Raw genomic sequence first — 26,722 nt, 5'->3', positions numbered from 1 at the left:
CCCAGCGTCAGGTCGGCCACGCGGACCAAGGGCCTGGGCGGTTGATTGGTGCGGGTGGTTACCTCTCCTAGTCTCAGCCCGCCGCCGGAGGCGGGAGGGAGGGCCCCGCGGCGTGCGGATGGCATGGCAGGCGCTGCGGACGGGCGCGGGGCGGGAGAGCAGCTGCGGCAGCCTCCTGTGGCTTGCCAAGCCTTCCCCGAGCGGCCGGCTCCGGGGAAGCCCGAGCAGGGGTTCCTCTCCAGCTTCTTCTCCAGCCACCAGAAGTGCCAGCTCATGCTCCTGAAGACTCTGCAGACAAGTAGGAGCTGACCCGGAGGCTGGGGGTCGGCGGGTGGCGACTGTCCGGAGGGCAGGAAAGGGCCTGCGTCCGGGTGCAGGCCCAGGTGCGGCGGGGCCGGGTTTAGGCCCCTCAGCGCGTCATGGGAGTGGGAGTGGGGGTCTGGGCCTCAGCGTCCTTATCAAAGGAGGCACTGTGCCTGCCTGTGGAATGAACGGGTTGTCGGGTTAGGAGTTTGCCCTGTTTTGTCACCCTCACTGGTCTGACTGACAGTCTGATTTATGTAAGTTATGCAGCAATATGGGAACTTTAGAGTCTGGGTGAAGCAGAGTTTTGAAGAGCCACGTTAATTAAGGCATACTTACTGCTGGCAGTGCAAAAAAACTATAGTTTTACAAACCCGCCCTTCGTTGGAAGGGATCCTTAGCCTTCATTCATGGATGGGCTTCAGCGTGTAGAAACCCCTGAAATGGACTGCGAAATCGTGTGTGCATGCACCTAAGTGCATTTTCGGGAGAGAGTGTTTATAGCTTCATCATATTCTCTAGAGGCCCACGACCCCCAAACGGTGAAGAGCTACCGCTGTGCGTTCATTAAGGACACAAAACCTGCCGACCAATTTCTCTCTTCCCAGTGTCGTTGCACTAGAGATTTCTTATATTTATTTTTACATTTACATAGACTTCTTAAGTTTACTTCAACTCATTTAGAAGTCAAAGTCTTAAATGTTCTTTTCCCAAAGCAAGGTTACTGTTTCATAACTGGCCAGTCACAGTTCTAAAATCAACCACCTGGCCCTGGCTGGTAGCTCAGTTGGTTAGAGTGTCATCCCCATAGCCAAGGCTACAGGTTCCACCCCTGGTTTGGGCACATACAAGAAACAACCAATGAATGCATGAATAAGTGGAACAACAAATCGTCGTCCCCTCCCAAATTAAAAAAGAAAAAAATCGACCACCCAAAGATTTTTCAACCTTGATTATCTGCATACAAAGAATCACGGGAGGTGGGAAGAGGAAGGGAGTAGAGGGAAACATGAAATTGTATTTACAGTGTGTATTGAATACCTCCTAGGTCCTGGCATGGGAAATACCAAGATGAGTAAAGACCTTGACTTTATTTTTTTTACCCTCACCCGAGGACATTTTTCCATTTTTTATTCAGATAGAGTGGGAGGGAGAGAGTGGAAGGGAGAGAGAGAGAGAGAGAGAGAAACATCGATGTGAAAGGGACACATCAAGTGGCTGCCATCCTCACGACCAACCAGGGCCGGGGACAAACTGCAACTGAGGTACACGCCCTTAGTGGGAACCGAACCTGGGTTTCTCTGGACCACAGGCCGATGCTCTAACCGCTGAGCCAAACCGGCCAGGGCAAGACCTTGACTTTAAGATGTTTCAATGGAACACAGTGGAAAGAACATGGGATAAAGAGGTAGACATTGGTTCAAATTCTGGTCCCTCTCCCTGTTAGGTGTGGAAGAGTAATTTAACTCTCTGATCCTCTCTATTCCTATCTGCAAAAAAGAAAGGGGGGAGAGTGAGGGTTAAAATGACCTCTTTTAGGGTTGTAAGGAATAGATTTTATGAATGTAAAGTGCCAGTGTATCAGGAGCTGAATGAAGGGTAGCTGTACTTGCAGCGGAAGAGCCAAACAGTGGAGGAAAAAGTTGAAATAGGATGTGAGGTGCTGAACATGAGCCCCAGTAGGGATTAACAGGTCTTAACCTTCCACAGGGAGGGCTACTGGGGAAACTGTTAGTGGTATTAAAGCTTCAACCTGCAGCTTTGAAATTCTATACCTGCGGCAGGGGTGATGGGAGAAACCTCATGGGAGACCTTTCTTTTCTTTTTCTTCAAAGCAAATTGATTCTAAAATACTGCAGGTCCTTTTTGAAGTACAAAACCACTGTGCTCCTTGCAGTCAATTATTTTTTTTTAATTGAGAAGATTATAGATTTTTGAACTCACTTCAAGCTTGTAAAAGTCTCTTAGTTGCTTGAATAATAACATTCTTGATATGGTGCCAGACACCTGATATACACTAAATAATACTTATCATTAATAATAATAACAATATTACTGTTAATGCTCCTAAGAGGAGGCAAGTTAGTAAAGCAGTAACCCTAACTTAACTTTATCATCGCAACTACTACTTTTATTTTACTGTAGTTTTTTTGCTTTCAACACTGTAAAAAGCATATGTTGATTTTCTTTTTGGTACGTGCCCCTAGCGGGAACTGAACCTGGGACTCTCTGGTCCGCAGGCCTACACTCCAACCGCTGCGCCAAGTTGTCCAGGGCTTGATTTCTTTTCTTTTTTTGCTTATGTCTTATAACTTGCTGTGCTTTTATACTCTTAGACAAGACACCTATGTGAAATGTCATTAAAGACATTTGGGTTCATTGTACTTTCCTGTAATTGTGTTTGGTTCATACACTCTTAGAAGTGGAAGGGCCCTTAGGAGTCATAGGCCTTTCTACCCCCATATAGGAAAATCTCTGGGCCCTCACAGACCAGAGCATTTATAGACTTCTGCTAGAATAGGTTATTTGTTCTTTGAGACTGCTCGTCTGTTGTATCAAAAGCTTGAATTGTTGGAAAAATCCTTTCTCATACTGAGTTGAAATCAGCCCCATTTAACTTCTACCCTTTGGTCTTTGTTCTACCCTTTTAAGAAATATTGACTGGCCCTAGCCGGTTTGGCTCAGCGGTTAGAGCATTGGCCTGCGGTCCCGCTAAGGGCACGTACCTCGGTTGCAGTTTGTCCCCGGCCCTGGTTGGGGTTGTGTGGGTGGCAACCATTTGATGTGTCCCTTTCACGTCAATGTTTCTCTCTCTTTCCCTCCTACTCTATTGGAACAAAAAAATGGAAAAATGTCCTTGGGTGCGGATAAAAAAAAAAAATTAAAAAAAAAAAGAAATATTGACTGAATCTACATCCACATGGACACCCCTTCAAATACTTGAAGCTACTATGGACCTAGTTATATCTTCTTTTTCCTTTCCAAACCCACAAATCCTTTCTTGCTTCTTACCGAACAAAGTCCTATACTATTCTGATTGCCTTCCCTCGTGGAAGAGTTTCAGCTGGGAGGTCCCATGCAGAGTGTGGTACTCAGAATGGGACACTGTGTTGTTACCAGTGTGATCTGACCCAGATAGACAGTAGTAGGGCCACTTACTGGCTTTCTCTAAATCTGAATACTATGTTGTTACTCGTTTCTATGGATATGGCCCGAAGTTCCATCAGTCTTTGATCATTTAACTAAAAATGGCCTTTACAAACATATTTGATAGTATCTAAGATGTTTGGTAGGACTTCTTGGTATTTGAATTAAAGATTTGCTTTTATGTTAATTTAAGCTTGTCTTTTTCTTTTTAACTAATTTTAATATAGTATTACTTCATTAAGGTTTGTGAATTGCTGTTTAATTATATCTTAGACTGCTATTTGGATAATTTAATTGGCTATTTTTCCCCAATTAGCATACATAATTGAATCAATATCTTTTTAGATCCATATGTGAAACTTCTACTTGATGCCATGAAGCACTCAGGTTGGTAAGTAAATCTTTTTGAAGTGCTGCTCAATATTCTGTGTGCTAAAAACAAACCCCTCCAAACTGGAACCGCTTATATCACTTTAGGCCACGAAGCCTTTTCCATATGGTAGGTGGTAGTGATTAGCTGCATTCTCTCCAGACAAGCCTTATTCTTTTTGGACACCTGCTCTAACTCTACATCTCTGGCTCTACCATTCACCTTGGTTATTTAGTAAGCACAATACTTAAAATCTTTCTTATAAGTAATTACTAAACCTGGATTTTCCACTGTGCCAGCCTCAGCATTGTCCTTAATGGAGAAGAAATCTCAAGCTTGTTATGTAAGAACCGTCTAGGTGCTGTTTAACTCTGAGGGGATTAGAGGAAGTGACTTCTGAGGTCCACTTCTTACCCTTCTGGCCCAAGGGCAGGAACTCCATCATATTTACAGTATGATCTTAATTAGCTGACCAAATGCTTTATGGAATCATAAAGTTCATAGAATTTGAACTAGTAGATTTCAGAGACAATTTCCTTATTTTACAGATGAAAAAACTGAGTGCTGAGGTTTAAGTTGCTTTCTCAGTGTTTCTTATGTGTTAGTGGTGGAGGGGATTTGACTTGGGCCTCTTGGTCCAGGGCTGTTTCCTTATGCCACATGCACACTGCTTCTGGACATTGTCTCCATTCCTTCTTGCCTTTTAGTGCTGTTAACAGAGAAAGACACTTTTCTTGTGAAGATTGTAATGGAAATGTCAGTGGAGGTTTTGATGCTTCAATGTCTCAGGTAGGCATTTTTGCCAAGTTGTTTTCTTTCCTCCAGTTCTCCTGATGTTTGCTGAGGATCTTCCACATGCTGGGGACTGTTTGGTAGTTTTTGTGTGGGATTCAATAAATGAATTAGTCATGGTCCTTACTCTTAAGGAACTTACACCTTCACAGGGGAGGTAAAACAGGAACACAGACAATGACAAAATTTGAGGCAGGTTAAACGGTTCTAGGTTGGCATGGTTACCACAGTGGGACAGTGATATGATTGAATGAAAGTTGCCAACAGATTCAGCTGGAGGATGTAAAGCTCTTCAGGGCAAAGACAAACAGTTACCCAAATAGGGGAAGCATGAGCAAAGGTGGCATGTTGGGAAAGAACTAGGCCTCTTTGGGGAATGGCATGTTGTCTAGTTTATTAGAGGTCAGGAATGCGTGGGAAATAGGGGAAATAGGATTGGAAAGAAGGGTAAGACATATGGTGGGGAGCTTGGAATGCCAAGCTAAAGAGTTGTACCTTTACATGGTGCAAAGTCTTGTATACTTTTGAAAATTTTTGATTAGGGGAGTGAGATTTCTATCTCTAAAATATGGGTAATGATTGTACCTATCTTATAGAATAGCTATGAGAATTAAATGAGACATTTCTTTTAAAGTGCTTATAGAAAGCATAGTAGTATTCAGTACATGTTATTGTTAGTTTTAAGTCAATTAAGAGTTTTGAGAGAATCTTGGAGGTGGTAGATAGATTAGGTCATGTGATGAGGGTAGATGAAGGTGTTATAAGTAATTATTTCCATCTTGAATATAACCCACATCTAACTGTACTTAATTGTTTCCTGCTGGAGAATTTTATATGTATTTTGGTTATTTATAGCTGTTTCTCAGTAATCATGGAAAAAGCAGTATAGCATGGGGTGAGGGGTCTGGGTTTTAGAGTCAGATAGACTGAGTTCAAATCCTACTTCTCCTGCTCACTAGTTGTGGGGCTTGGGCAATTTATTTGCCTTATTCGTGGTTTCCTCACTTGTAAATTAGTAATCACAATTCCTATAGCTCTCAAAATGGGTCTTGCTAAGTTCATCCACTTCGGGTTAAGTAGAGTGGACAGTTTGAACCTTCATCTTAGCAGTTTTCAACACAGTGGGCATTCTTTTTAAATTAAAATTTATATTGTGAAGTATCTCATTCATACAGAAAGTAGATAACCTAATTGTACACTTTTGGTCTTAATAAAGAATGAATACCTGTGCAGCTGCTACCCAGACGTGATAAATAGAGCATTGCCAGGACTTCAGAAGCCTGTGTGCCCTTCTTGGATCATATTACCTCTCCTTCCTTTTTTTTTTTTTTTTTTTTTTTTTATCCTCACCCGAGGACATTTTTCCATTTTTTGTACAGATAGAGTGGGAGGGAGAGAGAGGAAGAGAGAGAGAGAGAGAGAAACATCGACGTGAAGGGACACATCGAGTGGCTGCCACCCACACGACCAACCAGGGCCGGGGACAAACTGCAACCGAAGTACGTGCCCTTAGCGGGAACCGAACCCGGGTCTCTCCGGACCGCAGGCCGACGCTCTAACCGCTGAGCCAAACCGGCCAGGGCTACCTCTCCTTCCTTATTCTGTCTCCCGTGATAATCATTCCCTGCTTTCTGAATTGCTTTACCATTTATATATACAGCCCAACAATGTGTTATTTAGTTGCATGGAATACTTTCAGTGAGAGGTAATACTTTGTAGTTTTATGAAGTCATACAGTATAAAATCTTCTGTAACATTTCTTTTCTTCAATATTGTGAGATTCTTCCATATTGTTGTATATACCTCTGATTTATTTAGTTTCACTGTTGGATAGTATTCCATTGTGTGTCTATACAATAGTTAACCCTATTTTGATTCTTTCCAACTTTGTTATTTTGAACAACGCTGCTGTGAATATTCTTTAACTTTTTTCTTGGTGTACATGTGCAAAAGATACTCCAAGGTATATGCTTAGGAGTGGAACTGCTGGGTCATATGGTATGCATACATTTGAATTTAGCAGGTAATGCCAAATACTTTTCTTCCCATGGTGCCCTGTGTACAGCACTCTTCTGATTGCTCTTTTGCTAGCTCACCTTTCTCTCTCTCTCTTTTTTTTTTTTTTAAATATATTTTATTTTAGAGAGAGAGAGAGAGAGAGAGAGAAAGAGAGAGAGAAACATCGACGTGGGAGAGAAACATCATTTAGCTGCCTCCTGCAGGTCCCCTACTGGGGATCAAGCCTGTAACCCAGGCATGTGCCCTGACTGGGAATTGAACCGGGACCTCTCAGTCCATGGATGACGTTCAATCCACTGAGCCACACCAGCCAGGCTAGCTCACCTTTCTCTATCAGCCCTTAATTGTTGAAGTCCCTTAATCGTTAGTGTTAGATCCCCTTCTTTTTTTATTCTATACTCTGCTAAGGGGATCTCATTTATTTTCATAGGTCAGAACTCTCTTTTGAACTCCATGTCTGTATATCCAAGTGCCCACTTAACGCTCACACTTGATTGTCTTAAATGCACCTCAGACCTGACCTGTCCAAGTCCAAATTGAAAATTTTTACCACTCCCTACCCCACCCAACCTGGCCTTTTAGTTTTGCATATTTCAGTGAGTGGTACTATCACCCACCTATTACACAAACCAGAAATTAGGGATCGTTCTTTTGGTGTATAGATTGACGTTCCGACCAACTGAGCCACATTGGCCAGGGCTAGGGATCATTCTTGATACCTCTGATTCCCTTCCCGTATTCTGTCCATCACCAAATTTTATCTAATTTACCTCCTAGATACCATTTTTTGCCCCCAGTGTCCTAGCTCAGTTACTACTACCTCTTGCCCAGAATATTTCATTAGCCTCAGCTAGTCTTTCTCCACCCAGTTTTGCTCATCTTTTGCTTATTTTTCCAATTATAGTCAAAGTATAAAAACAAAATAAAAGCACCTCCCATTTTACTACTCCTTCCATTGACTTCCCATTGGTCTCAGGATAAAGACAGGGTATTCAGTTATTTGGCCACTACTGCCCTCACCAGCCTTATCTGATGCCTGCCACCTCAAACTCTGTGCTGCGGCAATATAGGCCTGCTTTCAGCTTCTCAAACATTCTGTTCTTCAACCCTTCCCACACCCTTTGCAGCAGTTGTTCTCTCTGTCTGGTATGCTCCCTTCCCCTCTCCTCAAATTTAACTCCTGTTCATCCATTAGATCTCAGTTTATACATTCCTTCTGCAGGGAATCCATTCCCAAACCTCCAGGCCAGGCCAGGCATTCACACTGTAGGTACTCATGATAGCCTGGGTTTTTCTCCATGACAGCTGTCACTGCAGATATTTAAGCATTTTGATAAATACTGATTAATTTCTAACTATTATTAGATTTAAATTTACTAATGGGTCTCAATAACTGTTAGTTGAATAAATGGATGTTGAATGAATGTATATGAAATAATATCCATAAACAGGCCCAGGTAGCACATATCCCAGTGCCTGGCACACAGAAAGCACATACTATATGGTAATTATTATTAGGATCTCTCAGGTCTTTGTTATTCTTATAAGGTCCTGCTCAGTGTGCTGTGGGCTTTTAGCACATCTTTCTGAGAACTTTTCCTGGCAAATCTAGTAGAGGGGACAGTGGTGGTCATTCATTGTTGATTCATTGCTCATTCAGAAACTTGATCTGAAGCATTTTATATATATTCTCATTTAATTCTCACAGTTCTATGAGGTAAGTACTCTCATTATTTCCTTTTTGTAGTTGAGGAAACTGAAGCACAGTGAAGTTAAGAAACTTGCCCCAGATCACTGAATTAGTAAGGAATGGGGCTAGAATTTGAATCTGTTTGCTTCTTCCAAAGTTCACGCCTACATTCAGTGCTGTGGAGTCCAAGACACATGGATACAGTCAGCCCAATGAGGACAGTATGTGAATAAGTATCCTTAGTTAAGTGCTATTACAATCCAGAGAGAAGAGAAAGGAGAATTTAGTCGTTGGGAAGTCTTAATGGAGTGTGATGTTAAAACTGGGCCGAGACTGATAGGTAGGTGTGGGGTCATTGGGAAATGTGGGTGGAGGCCATATAAGCAGCTAAGCCCCTCATGTGAGACAGAGGTTAGAATTCATGAGAGTAGATTTTAGACATAACTGAATTTGTCTTATCTTGGTGCCTCCTAGATTGTTTTGTGCCAGAATAATATCCGTAATCAGGCCCATATGAACAGAGTGGTCACCCACGAGCTCATTCATGCATTTGATCATTGTCGTGCTCACGTCGACTGGTTCACCAATGTCAGACATTTGGCCTGCTCAGAGGTGAGTTTTATTGTAAATGATATCTTTTTTCCCCTGCGAATACTGTGCTGGAACAATTTATTCAAGTATAATTTATTTAAACATACTCCTTTTCTAACTGGCATAATAGTTACACGTTAGTCTTGAATTTCTAACTATTGAATACAATTTTTGAGAATCAACAAGAGACTTTTTAAAAAAATTTATTTTTGTTACAGATGTTTCTTCTTTTTTTTCCTTATTGACACCCTCCTCCCCATCCCCCCCACCCCATCCCCAGCTTTATTGTCCATGTCCATCGGTTATGTGTACATGCATATAAATTCTGTGGTTTATCTCTTCCCTCGCCCCCACTCCCTCTTCTGAGGGTTGCCAGTCTGTACCCTACTTCCACATCTCTGGGTCTACCCTGTTCCTCAGACTGTTATGTTCATTATATTCCACAAATAAGTGAGATCCTGTGATATTTGTCTTTCTCTGCTTGGCTTGTTTCGCTTAGGATAATACTCTCCAGGTCCTTCCATGTCATCTCAAAGGATAAGAGATCTTTCTATCTTGCAGCTGCATAGTACTCCATTGTGTATATGTACTACTGCTTTTTTATCCATTCGTCTGCTGATGGACACTTGGGCTGTTTCCAGATCTTAGCTATTGTAAATAGTGCTGCTATGAACATGGGGGTACATGTATTCTTTCTGATTGGTGTTTCAGGCTTCTTAGGGTATATTCCCAGAAGTGGGATCCCTGGGTCAAATGGAAGTTCAATTTTTAAATTTTTGAGATAACACCATAGTGTTTTCCACAGTGGCTGCACCAGTCTGCATTCCCACCAGCAGTGTACTAGAGTCCCCTTTTCTCCACACCCTCATCAACACTTGTTGTTTGATGATTTGTTGATGGCAGCCATTCTGGCAGGTGTGAAGTGATACCTCATAGTTGTTTTAATTTGCATTTCTTTGATGATTAGTGATGTTGAGGCATTTCTTCATATGTCTCTTAGTCATTTGTATATCCTGTTTGGAGAGGTATCTATTTAGGTCCTCTGCCCATTTTTTAATTGGGTTCTTTGTCTTCCTTTTGTTGAGTTGTATGAGTACTCTATATGTTTTGGAAATTAACCCCTTATCTGATGTATGGTTGGCAAATATGCTCTCCCATATAGTGGGTTCCCTTTCCATTTTGATGGTTTTCTTTTGCTGTGCAGAAGCTTTTTAGTTTGATGTAGTCCCATGTGTTCATTTTTTTTCTTTGTTTCTGTTGCCTTAGGTGATGTATCAGTGAAAATTCTGCTGTGTATGATGTTCGAAATTTTGTTGCCTACATTTTGTTCTAGGATTTTTATGGATTCATGAGTCACATTTAAGTCTTTTATCTATTTTGAATTTATTCTTGTGTATGGTGTAAGTTGATGGTCTAGTTTCATCAACAAGAGACATTTTAAATAATTTCTTTAGAATTGTATTAAATATAAACTTTTAATCCTAATAGTAGTAATGATCCACTTTAATTATAATAATAAAAAACTATTTTTATGGAATAAACTATGTAACATAAAAAGGTTAGTTAACATGCCAAACATTGTTCTGTTTGTGGATTCTTTTTTTTTTTTTTTGAAGTGAAAATATCCTCAAGGTTTTATTGTTACATAATTAAACAAAATATGAAGCTTAGAACTGCCCTGGCTGGTGTGGCTCAGTTGGTTGAGCAACGTCCCATGCACCGAGAGGTCTTGGGTTTGATTCCTGGTCAGGACACATGCCTGGATTGCAAGCTTGATCCCTAGTGAGGGGTATGCAGGAGGCAGCCAGTGGATGTTTTTCTCTCATCGATGTTTCTCTCTCTCCCTTTCCCTGTCTCTCAAATTAATAAAAACATATTAAAAAAAAAAAAAAAAGAACTAAATCATTTGGCCCTGTCTCTTCTTACCTTGTCCCAGTTCTAAATGTTTGCATCTCTTTTTTTTAAGTTCAAATCTATTTTTTTAAATAAGCCCTGGCCGGTTTGGCTCAGCGGTTAGAGCGTCGGCCTGCGGTCCTGAGAGACCCGGGTTCGGTTCCCGCTAAGGGCACGTACTTTGGTTGCAGTTTGTCCCCGGCCCTGGTTGGTTGTGCGGGTGGCAGCCACTCGATGTGTCCCTTCACGTCGATGTTTCTCTCTCTCTCTCCTTCCTCTCTCTCCCTTCCACTCTATCTGTACAAAAAAAAATGGAAAAAAAAAAAATAAAACATTTTAATGTTGACATTATTGCAGGTGTTCCTTCCCCCCCTTTGCCCACCCTCACCCACTCCACCACCCCCTCCCTTGGCCTTCACCAAACTGTTGTTCGTGTCCTGGGAGTATGCATATATGTTCTTTCTTTATTTTTCAAAATTATTTTTATTAATTTGTTTTTGTTACAGATGTTTCTCCTTTTTCCCCCATTGACACCCTCCTCCCCATCCTCCCCGCCCCTTTCCTGGCTTTGTTGTCTATGTCCATTGGTTATTCATACATGCATATAAGTTCTGTGGTGTATCTATTCCCCACATATATGTTCTTTAGCTAATCCCTTCACTGTCTTTATCCAGTCACCCCACCCCCTTGGCACCAGCTGCTCTGTTCCATGTGTCCATGCTTCTGGTTTTATTTTGTTCATTAGATTTCACATATTAGTGAGATCATATGGTATTTGTCTTTTCTCTGACTGGCTTATTTCACTTAGCAAATAATCTCCAGGTCCATCTATGACAGCAGTTCTCAACTTGTGGGTTGCAACTCCTTTGACATAACAGTAGCAAAATTAGAGTTATGAAGTAGCAACAAAAATAATTTTATGGTTGGGGGTCACCACAACATGATGAAATGTATTAAAGGGTCATGGCATTAGGAAGGTTGAGAACCACTGATCTATGCTGTTGCAAAGGGTAAGAGTTCCGTCTTTTTTACAACTACATAGTATTCCACTGTGTAAATGTACCATAGGTTTTTATCCTGTCATCTACTATGGGCACTTGGGCTATTTCCAGATCTTGACTATTGTAAATAAAGCTGCTATGCATCTTTTAGTAGTCAGCATTCTCTTAGATCTTCAGTAGGGCTCAGTGCATCCAAGCCTCAGCACAATCTTCTTTAAAAAAAAATTGATTTTATAGACAGTGGAAGAGGGGAGAGAGAGAGAGAGAGAAATACCCATTTGTTGTTCTACTAATTTAGGCATTCATTTGTTGATTCTTGTATGTGTCTTGACAGAGATCGAACCTGTCACCTTGGCATACTGGGATGATGCTCTAATCAACTGAGCTACTTGGCCAGGGCTTCAGCACAATCTTCTTTGTAGTTTTAGCTCTTTTGTGGAAAATCGGCTTAGTCTGCCCACCGTAGCCATTCTGCTTCCTGTCACAACGCTGCTGTCCCTGTGCATACAGAGAATCTTTGCCCTTCATGTGCTGTTACTTTGTGGGGTTAATGCTTGCCATACTTCTTACAGAAAGTCCAGTAGGTTTTTGGGACGTTCACCATGTTTGTGAGAGCGCCACTGGCACGGAAAGTGTTTAGATTCTTTTTTTTTTATCCTCACCCGAGGACATTTTTTCTTTTTTTGTTCAGATAAAGTGGGAAGGAAACAGAGGAGGAGAGAGAGAGAGAAACATTGATGTGAAAGGGACACATAGTGTGGTTGCCACCCGCACGACCCAACCAGAGCTGGGGACAAACTGCAACCGAGGTACGTGCCCTTAGCGGGAACCGAACCTGGGTCTCTCTGGACCACAGGCCAACACTCTAACCGCTGAGCCAAACCGGCCAAGGCTAGATTCTTATATAATCTTCACAACAACCTATGGAAGTGGATACTACTATCCTCATTTTAAATCTGTGGAAACTGAGGCATTTGTTTAGATTCCGTGGTTTAGTAAGTGGAAGAGGCAGAATTACAACCAGGGTTCTTTTATTTTATTTTATTTTTTTATCCTCACCCGAGGACATTTTTGCATTCATCTTCAGATAGAGCGGGAGAGAGAGGGGGAGGAAGAGAGAGAGAGAAACACCAATGTGAGAGAGATACATTGACTGGTTGCCACCCACACGACCCCAGTTAGGGCCAGGGACAAACTGTAACCGAGGTACGCGCCCTTAGCGGGAACCGAATCCGGGTCTCTGGTCCATGAGCAGACGCTCTAACCACTGAGCCAAGCTGGCCAGGGCCAACCAGGGTTCTTTAATTTTTTATTTTTTTTTGTTACAGATGTTTCTCCTTTTTTACCCCATTGGCACCTCTCTCCCCATCCTCCCCGCCCCACCCTCGTCTTTGCTGTCCATGTCCATTGGTTATGCATACATGCATATAAGTTCTGTGGTTTATCTCTTCCCACCGCCCCCAGCCCTTCTTCTGAGGGATGTCAGTCTGTGCCCTACTCCCATGTTTCTGAGTCTACCGTATTTCTCAGACGGTTCATTATATTCCATATATAAGTGAGATCATGTGGTATTTGTCTTTTTCTGCTTGGCTTATTTCACTTAGGATAATACTTTCCAGGTCCCTCCATGTCGTCTCAAAGGATAAGAGATCTTTCTTTCTTACAGCTGCATAGTACTCCATTGTGTATATGTACCACTGCTTTTTTATCCATTCGTCTACTGATGGACACTTGGGCTGTTTCCAGATCTTAGCTATTGTAAATAGTGCTGCTATGAACATGGGGGTACATATATTCTTCCTGATTGGTGTTTCAGGCTTCTTAGGGTATATTCCTAGCAGTGGGATCACTGGGTCAAATGGAAGTTCAATTTTTAATTTTTTGAGCAAACACCAGTCTGCATTCCCACCAGCAGTGTACTAGAGTCCCCTTTTCTCCACACCCTCACCAACACTTGTTTGATGATTTGTTGATGGTGGCCATTCTGACAGGTGTGAGTTGTTTTAATTTGCATCTTTCTGATGATTAGTGAAGTTGAACATTTCTTCATATGTCTCTTGGCCATTTGTATGTCCTGTTTGGAGAGGTGTCTATTCAGCTCCTCTGCCCATTTTTAATTGGGTTCTTTGTCTTTCTTTTGTTGAGTTGTATGAGTACGCTATATATTTTGGAAATTAACCCCTTATGTGATGTATTATTGCAAATGATGTTCTCCCATACAGTGGGTTGCCTTTCCATTTTGATGGTTGTTTCTTTTACTGTGCAGAAGCTTTTTAGTTTGATGTAGTCCAATGTGTTCATTTTTTCCTTTGTTTCTGTTGTCTTAGGTGATGTATCAGTGAAAATTCTGCTGCGTATGATGTCCAAAATTTTGATGCCTACATTTTCTTCTAGAATTTTTATGGATTCACGGGTCACATTTAAGTCTTTTATCCATTTTTAGTTTATTTTTGTGTATGGTGTAAATTGATGTTCTAGTTTCATTTTTTTGCATGTAGCTGTTCAGTTTTCCCAACACCGTTTATTAAAGAGGCTGTCTTTACTCCACTGTATGCTCTTGCCACCTTTGTCAAATATTAATTGAGCATATTGCCTTGGGTCCATTTCTGGGTTTTCAGTTCTGTTCCACTGGTCTATATGCCTGTTCTTGTGCTAGTACCAGGCTGTTTTGATTATAGTCGCTTTGTAGTATAACCTGATATCTGGTATTGTGATCCCACCTACTTTGTCCTTCTTTTTCAAAATTGCTGTGGCTATTCGGGAACTTTTTTGGTTCCATATGAACTTTTGAAGTATTTGTTCTGTGAAATATGTCGTTGGTATTTTGATGGGGATTGCATTGAATCTATAGATTGCTTTGGGTAGTATGGACATTTTAATGATGTTAATTCTTCCAATCCATGAACAAGGTTTGTGCTTTCACTTTTTTATATCTTCCTCTATTTCTTTTTTCAATGTCCTGTAGTTTTCTGCAAATAGGTCCTTCTTTCGTTAAGTTTATTCCTAGGTATCTTAATTTTTTTGCCACGATGGTAAATGGGATTGTTTTTTCAGATTCTCTTTCTGTGAGTTCATTATTGGTGTACAAGAATGCCGTCGATTTCTTGACATTAATTTTGTATCCTGCTACTTTGCCAAATTCATTTATTAAGTCTAGTAGATTTTTGATGGAATCCTTAGGGTTTTCTGTGTATAATATCATGTCATCTGCAAATAATGACAGTTTCGCTTCCTCCTTCCAATTTGGATCCCTTTTATTTTTTCTTCATGTCTGATTGCTGTGGCTAAGACTTCCAGTACTATGTTAAATAAGAGTGGTGAAAGTGGACATCCCTGTCTTGTTCCTATTCTTAAGGGAAATGTTTTTAGTTTCTGCCCATTGAGTATGATGTTGGCTGTAGGTCTTTCATATATGGCCTTTATTATGTCAAGATATGATCCCTCTATTCCCACATTGCTGAGCGTTTTTATCAGAAATGGATGCTGGATTTTGTCGAATGCTTTTTCAGTGTCTATTGATATGATCATGTGGTTTTTATTCTTCATTTTGTTTATGTGGTGTTTCACATTTATCGATGTGTAAATATTGTACCAGGCTTGCATCCCTGGAATGAATCCCACTTGGTCATGGTGAATAATTTTTTTGATATATTGCTCGATCCGATTTGCTAATATTTTTTTCAGGATTTTGGTGTCTATGTTCATCAGGGATATTGGCCTGTAGTTTTCTTTCTTTGTAGTGTCTTTTTCTGGTTTTGGAACTAGAATTATGCTGACCTCACAGAACGAGTTTGGAAGTCTTCCTTCTTCTTGAATTTTTTGAAATAGTTTGAGGAGAATGGGTGTTAGTTCTTTTTTGAATGTTTGGTAAAACTCCCCATGAAGCCATCTGGGCCTGGGCTTTTATTTGCTGGGAGAGTCTTGATTACATCTTCAATTTCTTCTGTTGTTATTGGTCTGTTCAAGTTTTCTATCTCTTCCCACCAACCGGGGTTCTTAACTGGTTTTCTGTGCTGCCTTGTATAGGTAAAGCTCCTTTCTTGCTCTAGAGTAAAAACATTGCCTCAGAAATACAACATAGAAAGATATTTATTGTTAAGCACTTTGGATTGCTCTCAGAAAGAAATATAAATATAAATATAAATATAATTATATAAATATAAATATAAATATGCTCCTAGAGAGACATAAGTGTTTCATACTTGCATTTCATTAATCCATGAGTACAATGTGCTAGGTTAAAAAAACTAATATTAATTTTAAGCTTTTACTTTATAACTCAGATTATTTTCTGTTTTCCTTGAAATTAATAAGCTAATCCTTCACTGCATCTAATTATAATTCTTATTATTTGGAGAGTAGAATAAATCCTGAGTTTTTTTTGTTTTTTTTTTATCCTCGCCCAAGGACATTTTTCCATTTTTTGTTCAGATAGAGCGGGAGGGAGAGAGAGGAAGAGAGAGAGAGAGAAACATCGATGTGAAAGGGACACATCGAGTGGCTGCCACCCGCACGACCAACCAGGGCCGGGGACAAACTGCAACCGAGGTACATGCCCTTAGCGGGAACCAAACCCAGGTCTCTCTGTATCGCAGGCCGACACTCCAACCACTGAGCCAAACCGGCCCGGGCCTGAGTTGTTTTTTTTTTTTTTTTAACTTTATTTTTATTGTTGACTCTATTACAGATGTCCCCATTTTCTCCCATTTTGCACACCTCCATCTGCTCTGCACCCTCCCCCTCCCCTGGCCATCACCACACTGTTGTCTGTGTCTATGGGTTATGCATATATGTTCTTTGGCTGATCCCTTCACCTTCTTTCATCTACTCTCTACCCCACCCCGCTTCCTCTGACAGCTGTCAGGCTGCTCCATGTATCCATGCCTTTGTTTCGGTTTTTTTTGTTCGTCACTTTATTTTGTTTATTAGTGAATCCTGAGTTTAAAAACTTTTTCTTTATTGATTTTAGAGAGAGAGAAAGGGAGAGAGTGAAACGTCGATGAGAGAGAACATCAGTTGGCTGCTTCCTGCATGCCCCCCACTGGGGATCGGGTCCATAACCAGGGCATGTGCCCTGACTGGGAATTAAACTGGCCACCTTTTGGTGCATGGGTTGACGCTCAACCACTGAGCCACACTGGCCGGGCAATCCTGACTTTTTAAATGGGTCTCTGTCTTGGGTGATAGGAGGATTAATGCCTGTTACCTACAATGTGTAAGTGCCTTGAGCTCAGAGGAATAAGACAGTGTTACTGTGAAGTAACATGAGGTAGGTCATTCTGTTTGCAGTGAATTAGCAAACATGTGGCCAGGTTAACTGTGGAATCTGTATGGGTAGTTCCAAGATTTTTTTCATTTTTTAAAGCTGCTTTTTACTTTTAAAATGTGGTAAATTAGAAAATATGTTCTAATTTCAGGTTGTCATGCATATCTCAGCCCAGTGCCTTAGGCATTGTCTAAGTTTATGGATAGCCACTCTCTTTCTTAACTAAAGAACTTCTGGAGTCAATGTGTTTAAAAAATTCTTTTTAAAAAGTCTCACAGTTACTCTGATCTCAGAAAAACATGTTACTTTTATGTTTATTTTTTTACAATTAAAGAAAAATTGGTTGATATAAAGGTATAGAGTGTGAACACTTATTTCTTTTGCCTTCTGTCTTTGTGATAGATTCGAGCTGCTAACCTCAGTGGAGACTGCTCACTTGTAAATGAAATATTCAGGTTACATTTTGGATTAAAACAACACCATCAGGTAAAAACTAACATGAAATCACTTACCTTCAAGAATGCTAAGAGTCGAAATAATGAATAAAGAAATGAGATGTACATTTAGTATTTGAAATTTGAAAGAACTACTTAAATGAGAAAATGCAAACTGTATACTGTTTAAGCCAAAAAGATGGAATTTAGTTTTGTTTTATCATTATGGGCAAACTATGTGACTGACTGAGGTTTATTTAAAAAGAATTTTTTTTTTCCTTTATTGATATTAGAGAGAGAGGAAGGGAAAGGGAGAGAGAGATAGAAACATCGATGAGAGAGAACATCGACTGGCTACCTCCTGCCTGCCCCCCACTGGGGATTGGGCCCATAACCTGGGCATGTGTCCTGACCAGGAATCGAACTGGCGACCTCCTGGTGCATGGGTTGATGCTCAGCCGCTGAGCCACACTGGCCAGACTGACTGAGGTTTTTAATAGTGAAAAGAAACTATTATGATCTCACTCTTGAGATACTTTTGAATGGGGGTCGATAAGGAATGGAAGTGAAATCACAGCCTGTCTTACTTTTATCCTGGTAGTCCTGGACTTATATTTTATTTTATTTATTTTTTTATCCTCACCTGAGGACATTTTTCAATTTTTTTGTTCAGGTAGAGTGGGAGGGAGAGAGAGGAACAGAGAGAGAGAGAGAGAAACATCGATGTGAAAGGAACACATTGAGTGGCTGCCACCCGCCCAACCGACCAGGGCCGGGGACAAACTGCAACCGAGGTATGCGCCCTTAGCGGGAACCGAACCCGGGTCTCTCCGGACCGCAGGCCGAAGCTCTAACCGCTGAACCAAACCGGCCAGGGCCTGGACTTATATTTTAAAACTACTACCATATTCTCTCACTTATTTGTGGAATATAATGAACAATGTGGGCTGATGAATGAAATAGACCTAGAGATATAGAAAGGAGTATAGTTCAGACTGACAAACCTTAGAGTAGGGTTGCGGGGGGGAATGATAAGATGAACCAAAGAACTTACATGCATGTACGCATAACCAATGGCCATAGACAACAGTGCTGGAGGGGTGGGGGGCAGGATGGGGAGGAGGGTGTCTGGGGGGAAAAAGGAGAAACATCTGTAACAAAAATAAATTAATAAAAACCAAAAACCAAAACAAAAAACAAGCAAACACACACAAATAAAACTAATATCATATTCTCAAGACAAAAAAGTAATACCTTTCAGAAGAGACTGCATTGCAGCACAGGTTATGGATATGTATTAGTGCACCTTTAAAGGATGTATGATGTCATAGCAAAGTTTTGGATTCGCACAGATTGATTATGATGAACTGAGTTGAGAGGGATTTTGCAAACAAAACTAAACAAAGCCAATATCAAAAACCAAAAAGAAAAATATAGGCAAGATCATCCTGTTAGAAAGCTTTGCTATCACATCATACATCTATCTGCCATAGATGGACATGGGGAGGAGTATAGAGCCAATGGACTGATAATGAATATGAGCAGTTCTGCCCATAGCAACCAAGGAGCTCTGTGTCCACACTTAGGAGAAAGGATGGTCAGAGATATTTTATGGGAAGAGCTTGTTGGGCCAATTTGTGAGGGTCATGGGCATCGGGATAGCAGTTTCAACTGGCTAGCAGATGCAAAAAGAATAGGCTTGGAACAACAACAGAAAGGCCCTTAGCTCTCTAGAGAAGAGTCACTAAACTCTGGGGTGAGGGTAGAAAGTTAGAGTGAACTACTAAGAGAAGTTGTGAACTTAAAAATGGGAGCTAGAAGAGAAGCCTGCTGCCTGGAGAGGGTGATGGCTTGGGTAAGGCTGTCATGCTTTCAGCCTGTGCTAAGCCAGCTTAGTGTTATGACACTAGCTGCTTTGTGCCACATGTCTACTGTGCCCTTGATTCTGCTCCTTGGCAAATTCAGCTTGGGCTGCACTTGAATGGCCTGTGTACCCTGGCTCCCAGTGGGAAGAGGATAATGTGGTTAAAGCATGTGACCCAGGGCCCAGAGTCTTTGAAAGAGAAGTCTCCCCCTGCCTTTTTTTTTTTTTTTTACCTTGGGTGGCAGCAGCAGAAAATGAATAGAGGTAGCAACAGGATAGTAAATATGTGGAAGTAGTGGGCGCCTGGTTTAGGGAGAAGAATGTTAGGGAATGTAGTGTAGGGAGAAGAATTTAGGGAATGTAGTCCAAGAAATATAAAGTACAGTAACTGATTGTAAAATTGCACACTTTTAACAGAAATTTATTATATCTAGAAAGAAGTGAATCTGAATTGTGGTCTATATTTGTGTCTCCCTGTGGCTCCAGGAGACAAATTTTACCACCATTTTTTTCCCCTGGAGGGGAGACATGTCCTCTTCCCAGCGATTGTAGTTGTGGCTCTATACTATTCTTCCTCTCCTTCTTATTCCTTTATGCCTGGGGTTTATTTTTAAAATTAGTGTTTGGCCCTGGCCAGTTTCGTTTAGCGGTTAGAGTGTTGGCCTGTGGTCCAGAGAGACCCGGGTTCGGTGCCCGCTAAGGGCATGTACCTCGGTTGCAGTTTGTCCCTGGCCCTGGTTGGTCGTGTGGGTGGCAACCACTCGATGTGTCCCTTTCACATCGATGTTTCTCTCTCTCTCTCTCTCTCTTCCTCTCACTCTATCTGAACAAAAAATAGAAAAATGTCCTTGGGTGAGGATAAAAAAAAAAAAAATAAATAAAATCAGTGTTTGGTGTAACTTAGGTTGAAAAGCACTGTTTTATATTGCAGAATTAGTGAGCATCTCCAGGTTGGTCATGCTGACTAGGCTGAAGTAAAATTGGGAACTCGTAGAGAAAATAATTGATTGACAGGATGCATAGCCATCAGAACCAGTGTTGGGTTATTTTTCAGGAAAAAGTTAAATGCCATTCTTTTAAGTATTAGTTTGGGCCTGTGGAGAAATAAATTGAGTAAAAGCTAAGAATTGGAATGGTAGGACCTTATGTTTCTTAAAATATTTAGAATACTAAGAAATTCTAGTCTATTACTCTGTAACATTAGGTAAATTATTTTCTTAGGGAGAGAACTTTAACACCCATGCAAAGAACACTCAGAAACAAACAAAATTTTTTTATTTTTTTCCCCCCTGGAAAATGAAGAAACCTTCAGACTGTGTGTGTATATTTGTGGTTTCCTATTGTCTACAGGAGATAGTGCTTGTCTTGAAGGAAAAGTTACCTAGCACTGGTCACCTGCAAAGGAAGAGAGTTATAGAAGTAAAATATATTTAAATTTTATTAAAAATTCAACCAGAACCTTATTTATTCACTTTTCTATGATTTTACAAATTGGGAGTTATTGTTTGGCAAACACTGCCTAGAACCTCAGAGAATGACATCTGCTGATACTATTGGAAAGGATGAGAAAATTGGAGGAGGTTTTATTTATACCTAAATAATTGTAAGTTGAGCCAATTTCTTCTTTGGAATGACACAATAAAATAATAGGAAAGTGTATTTTTATTATGGTTCAGATATTATGTAAAATGTTATTTCATGATTACATTTTCATATAAAATTAAAGCCACTTATTTTTCCTTCTCTTTAGACTTGTGTGAGAGACAGAGCCATTCTCTCTATCCTGGCTGTTAGGAATATCAGCAAAGAAGTAGCTGAAAAGGCTGTTGATGAAGTTTTTGAATCTTGTTTCAATGACCATGAACCTTTTGGAAGGATCCCACATAACAAGACTTATGCAAAATATGCTCATAGAGACTTTCAAAACCGTGATCGGTATTACTCAAATATATGAAGACAATGACATTTTATATTACAGAGCTTCAGTGATCATGGAGAAAATATGGTTCTCAAGTGCACAAATGCATAAAACATAAATGATCAATTAAATACAGATAAGACAGAAGATGCTGATTCTGGCATATTATCAGAAAAAGTAACTGGTGAAAAATGAAACTGCCTTAAACTTCAAGGCAAAAATTATATCTTTATCGTTAACCATTTGGTAAATAAGGCAAATAAATTACATTTTTGTATTTTCTACATTATACTTGTGACTTTTATTGTTGTGATTTTATTTTTTATTACATGTGGTTATTTTAACACAATGAAGTGGTGTCCTTATATAATATTGGTAAGAGACCACTGTTGGTATTCACATTAAGTGTAAAGATAAATGTACTGATCTCATTATAGGACATTTACTGAGATGTTGTTATAACTAAAACATACAAGGAATGAAAGTTGAAAAGAACTGATTCAATGATCAATGCCGTCCCTCTCCCTGCTCTTCTTTCAAAATATATGTAGAGACTATATGGCTTAGTTTTCTGGGGACAGTTTTGATTAGATTTTTTCTTTCTTTAAAATTTTTTTTTTTTTTTACTTTTAGTAAAGGCCAGTGCATTAAATTTATAATGCAATTTAATTTATATATATATTTTAATCCTTATCTGAGGATATGTTTTTTATTGATTTTTAGAGAGAGAGGGAGAGAGAGAGAGACAGAGAGAAACATTGATTGGTAGCCTCCCGTATGCAGCCTGACTGGGGATCAAACCCATAACCTTTTTGGTGGATCGGATAATGCTCCAACCAACTGAGCCACCTGGCAGGGCTAATTTTTATATATTTATTAATTTTTTCCCATAATATTTTCAAATCTTTTGTCAAGCCCTGATCTGAGTTTCAAATTCAGAAAACATGGTCATTTTATTTATCCCCTTTAACTGCATCTCCTAGTGGTCCCAGCAAACATCTCTTGGCCTACATCCACACTGAAAGACAGTAATGCCTGTGTGCAGAGGCTAATTAAAGGTGATAATGAAGTTAGCAGGGTTCTTTCTTCGGAGTTAAAATTTGATTAAATATAAATTATAAAGTGATAACTCAAGCTTAATAACTTATTAAACATTAAAACATTGGTTGAGGATTCTAGGAAGTTGGAGGAATAGGGAACAACAGAAATCTGTCTCCCCACCTAGACAAAATTGCACTGGCAGAATCTGTTTACTGTAAATATTTTGGACTTCTGGAGTCTATCGAAGGCTTGCGACTCCCAGGAGGAGGCTTGGGTTGTAAATTGAAGCTAATTTTGGTCAATTTCAGCTCTTAGCATAGTAGTGGCTACCCATCTCCCACTGAGGTGCCCTGTGGCAGACATCTGCATGTTTTCCTGGAATAGCTTGTACAGACTGTGGGGGGCAAGGGTTGGCAAAAATCACCCCATCCCCCATATATTTGGGATTTGCTCTGATTGCTCATTGCTGCTGCTTTTCATAGAGATTCAGACAGAAAGATGGTGGCATTCTTGCACCTCCTCCCATTTTTATAAACTGTTGCTCATCTGGCTGAAATGACCTACATGGTATTTAAAGGGCTGATGTCTTTTTTTCTGATTAATTTTTCTTTTTTTCCCCTTTTGTGAGCCAGACATAGTAGGCTAGGACATTAAAAAATAACAAAACATATACAGGGAGAATTAAAAAGTCACTGCATGCTCAGGGAGAGGTGTAGGCTCAGAAAAGACCCAAGAAGACCTTCAGGCAGATCTTTGGTTCACAAACAGCCTGTATAACAACAAAACTCCCCTCCAAAACCAAAAAACAACAAACCCTCTCACACTCAAAACAATAGCAAATGCTGGGGAAGGGGGTAGAATGTGATTTTCAGAGTTACCTCATTATTAGATTCAAATGTCCAGTTTTTTTTTTTTTATCCTCACCCGAGGATATTTTTCCATTTTTTGTACAGATAGAGTGGGAGGGAGAGAGAGAAAGGGAGAGAGAGAGAGAAAAACATCGACGTGAAGAGACACATCGAGTGGCTGCCACCCGCACGACCAACCAGGGCCGGGGACAAACTTGCAACCGAAGTACGCGCCCTTAGCGGGAACCGAACACGGGTCTCTCCGGACCGCAGGCTGACGCGCTAACCGCTGAGCCAAACTGGCCAGGGTGAAATGTCCAGTTTTTATAAACAAAAAGTCACAAGGCATACAAAGGATACACAAGGCAAACAGGAATGTATGGCCCATTCAAAAGACTAAGACAAACCATTAGTCTCTTTGGAAAAGATCTGGTGGTGGGTCTATTAGACAAATAATTTAAAAACAATTGTCTTAAAGATGCTGAAAGAACTAAAGTAAGGTGTGGAGAAAGCCAAGAAAGGATGTATGAACAAAATGGGAATATCAACAAAGAGACGACTTAAAAGAAAACCAAAAAGAAATTCTGGAGCTGGAAAGTACAATAACTGAAATGAAAAATCTACTCAGGGATTCAGAGGCAGATGTACACAGGCAGAAGAAATAATTAGTGAACTTGAAGATAAAATGAAAATTACTGAGTCTGGGGAATAGAAAGAAAAAAGATTAAAGAAAATGGAACAGCCCAAGGGACCTGTGGGATACCATCAAATTGACCAACATTTGTATTATGAGAGTCCCAGGAGAAGAGAGAAAGGGGCAGAGAGAATATTTGAAGAAATAATGGTTTGTAATGTCACATTGTATTTTCTACATATTTTAAGAGACTAATATATTTAAAAGAATTATTAGTTTATGTTTTGGGCCACACAATGTATAAATACATAGTTTTGGGAAATAAATAACTGAAAGGGGTAGGGATGGAGTTTTATAGAAGGAGAATTTTTTATTAAATTCTTTTTTTTCTTTACTGGTTTTAGAGAGGAAGGGAGAAGGAGAGAGAGAGAGAGATAAACAGTGATGAGAGAGAACATCGATTGGCCGCCTCCTGCATGCCCCCCACTGGGGATCTGGCCCACAACCTGGGCATGTGCTGTGACCGGAAATCAAACTGGTGACCTCTTGGTGCATGGGTCAATGCTCAATCACTGAGCCACACCGGCCTGGCCCAGAATATATATATTTTTTATCCTCACCTGAGGACATTTTTGCATTTATCTTCAGATAGAGCGGGAGGGAGAGAGCAAGGAAGAGAGAGAGAGAGAGAAACAGCGATGTGAAAGAGACACATTGAGTGGCTGCCACCCACATGACCCTAACCGGAGCCGTGGACAAACTACAGCCGAGGTACGTGCCCTTAGTGGGAACTGAACCCAGGACTCTCTGGTCCGTAGGCTGATGCTCTAATCGCTGAGCCAAAACGGCCAGGGCCAGAATATTTTTCAAAGAATATTTTATTTTATTTTATTATTATTATTATTTTTTGTTAATCCTTATCTGAGGCTATTTTTCCATTGATTATTTAGATAGAGTGGAAGGAAGGGAGGAAGAGAGAAAGAGAGAGAGAGAAAAACATTGATGTGAGAGAGACACATGAATTGGTTGCCTCCCACATGACTCCAACCAGGGACAGGGGATTGAACCTGCAATCCAGGTACATGCCCTTGACTGGCAATCAAACCTGAGACCTTTTGGTCTCTGGGCCGATGCTAACTGCTGAGCCAAACCTGCTAGGGCTAATTATTTTACATGTAAATGAATTAAACTCTCCAATTAAAAGACAGATTGGCAGAATGGGAAAAAAATCCAACTATAGGATGTCTACAGAACACTCACTTAAGATGAAAATACAAAAAGATTAAAGGTGAAAGGATGCCCTGGCCCATTTGTCTTAGTTTGTTGAGCATCGTCCCATGCACCAAGGAAGGGGTTGTTGGCACTATTCCCGGTCAGGGTGCTCAACCAGTCAATGTTTTTCTCTCACACTGATGTTTCTCTCTCTCTCTCTTAAATTAATAAAAACATAAAAAAAAAAAGTTTAAAGGATGCAAATAAGTAACCAGAAGAGAGCAGGGGTAACTATACTAACATTAGACAAAATAGACTTTAAATAAAAAAAGATTATAAGAGACAAAGAACATTATACATTAATAAAAATTCAACAGAGCAAGAAGATAATTATAAATGTTTATACACTAACAGATCATCAGAACACATGAAGCAAAAATGGACAAAATTGAAGGGAGAAATAGAAGTTTTACAATAATAGTTGGAGGCTTCACTACTCCACTCTTAATAATAGATAGAACAACCAGACAGAAGATAACTAAGGACATAGAGGACTCGAATAACATAAGGAACCAATGAGATCTAACAGACGTGCAGAATGCTAGACAACAACAAAAGCGTACACATTCTTCTCTAGTACACATGGGAAAATTTCCAAGGTAGACCATTTATTAGTCCAAAAATTAAGTCTCAATATATTTAAGAATATAGATATCACAAAGGAATAAAATCAATAATAGAAGGAAAAACACATGGGACTACATTAAACTCAAAAGCTTTTGCACAGCAAAAGAAGCAACCACCAAAATGGAAAGGCAACCCACTCTATGGGAGAGCATAATTGCCAATGATACATCAAATAAGGGGTTAATTTCCAAAATATATAGAGTGCTCCTACAACTCAACAAAAGGAAGACAAAGAACCCAGTTAAAAAATGGGCAGAGGAGCTGAATAGACACCTCTCCAAACAGGACATACAAATGGCCAAGAGACATTTGAAGAAATGCTCAACGTCACTAATCATCAGAGAGTTATAAATTAAAACAACAATGAGGTAGCACCTCACACCTGTCAGAATGGCTGCCATCAACAAATAATCAAACAACAAGTGTTGGTGAGGGTGTGGAGAAAAGGGGACTCTAGTACATTGCTGGTGCAGCCACTATGGAAAACACTATGGTGTTACCTCAAAAAATTAAAAATTGAATTGCCATTTGACCCAGTGATCCCACTTCTAGAAATATACCCGAAGAAGCCTGAAACACCAATCAGAAAGAATACATGTACCCCCATGTTCATAGCAGCACTATTTACAATAGCTAAGATTTGGAAACAGCCCAAGTGTCCATCAGTAGACGAATGGATAAAAAAGCAGTGGTACAGCCCTGGCCGGTTTGGTTCAGCGGTTAGAGCGTCGGCCTGCGGTCCTGAGACCCGGGTTCGGTTCCCGCTAAGGGCACGTGCCTTGGTTGCAGTTTGTCCCTGGCCCTGGTCGGTTGTGCGGGTGGCAGCCACTCGATGTGTTCCTTTCACATCGATGTTTCTCTCTCTCTCTGTTCCTCTCTCTCCCTCCCACTCTACCTGAACAAAAAATGGAAAAATGTCCTCGGGTGAGGATAAAAAAAAAAAAAAAGCAGTGGTACATATACACAATGGAGTACTATGCAGCTGTAGGAAAGAAAGATCTCTTATCCTTTG

General features: G+C 40.3%; 1 protein-coding gene and 1 pseudogene across 9 annotated transcripts; one reads left to right on the top strand and one right to left on the bottom strand.

Moving 5' to 3' along the window:
• On the top strand, nucleotides 1–21,569 carry ATP23 (ATP23 metallopeptidase and ATP synthase assembly factor homolog). Of its 9 annotated transcripts, none has more exons than XM_036251693.1 (7): nucleotides 1–298; nucleotides 3,796–3,841; nucleotides 4,528–4,609; nucleotides 8,340–8,348; nucleotides 8,796–8,933; nucleotides 17,475–17,558; nucleotides 21,121–21,539. In XM_036251693.1, exons 1-7 carry the CDS (start codon nucleotides 124–126, stop codon nucleotides 21,322–21,324), a joined length of 738 nt encoding a protein of 245 aa, XP_036107586.1. In that variant the 5' UTR covers nucleotides 1–123; the 3' UTR covers nucleotides 21,325–21,539. The 9 variants fall into 9 exon arrangements, with proteins under 9 accessions (XP_036107586.1, XP_036107587.1, XP_036107588.1 ...); XM_036251695.1 differs by lacking the exon at nucleotides 8,340–8,348 and adding an exon at nucleotides 8,479–8,542 and having other exon boundaries at nucleotides 261–298; XM_036251696.1 differs by lacking the exons at nucleotides 1–298; nucleotides 8,340–8,348 and adding exons at nucleotides 354–383; nucleotides 8,479–8,542.
• LOC118624686 lies at nucleotides 10,810–12,410 on the bottom strand (annotated as a pseudogene).
• Nucleotides 21,570–26,722: the final 5,153 nt, after the last annotated feature.

Source organism: Molossus molossus, unplaced genomic scaffold (assembly GCF_014108415.1).
Source record: "Molossus molossus isolate mMolMol1 unplaced genomic scaffold, mMolMol1.p scaffold_m16_p_10, whole genome shotgun sequence".
In the NCBI taxonomy this organism is placed as follows: domain Eukaryota; kingdom Metazoa; phylum Chordata; class Mammalia; order Chiroptera; family Molossidae; genus Molossus; species Molossus molossus.
This window is presented reverse-complemented; position numbering and strand designations above follow the sequence as displayed.

What these genes read in the sequence shown, in the direction of transcription:
- ATP23 (XM_036251693.1), top strand. Translation starts at nt 124, where the DNA reads ATGGCAGGCGCTGCGGACGGGCGCGGGGCGGGAGAGCAGCTGCGGCAG. An exon ending in GACATTTGGCCTGCTCAGAG is followed by an intron (nt 8,934 to 17,474) that starts GTGAGTTTTATT and finishes TCTTTGTGATAG; the next exon opens with ATTCGAGCTGCTAACCTCAG. An exon ending in GATTAAAACAACACCATCAG is followed by an intron (nt 17,559 to 21,120) that starts GTAAAAACTAAC and finishes CCTTCTCTTTAG; the next exon opens with ACTTGTGTGAGAGACAGAGC.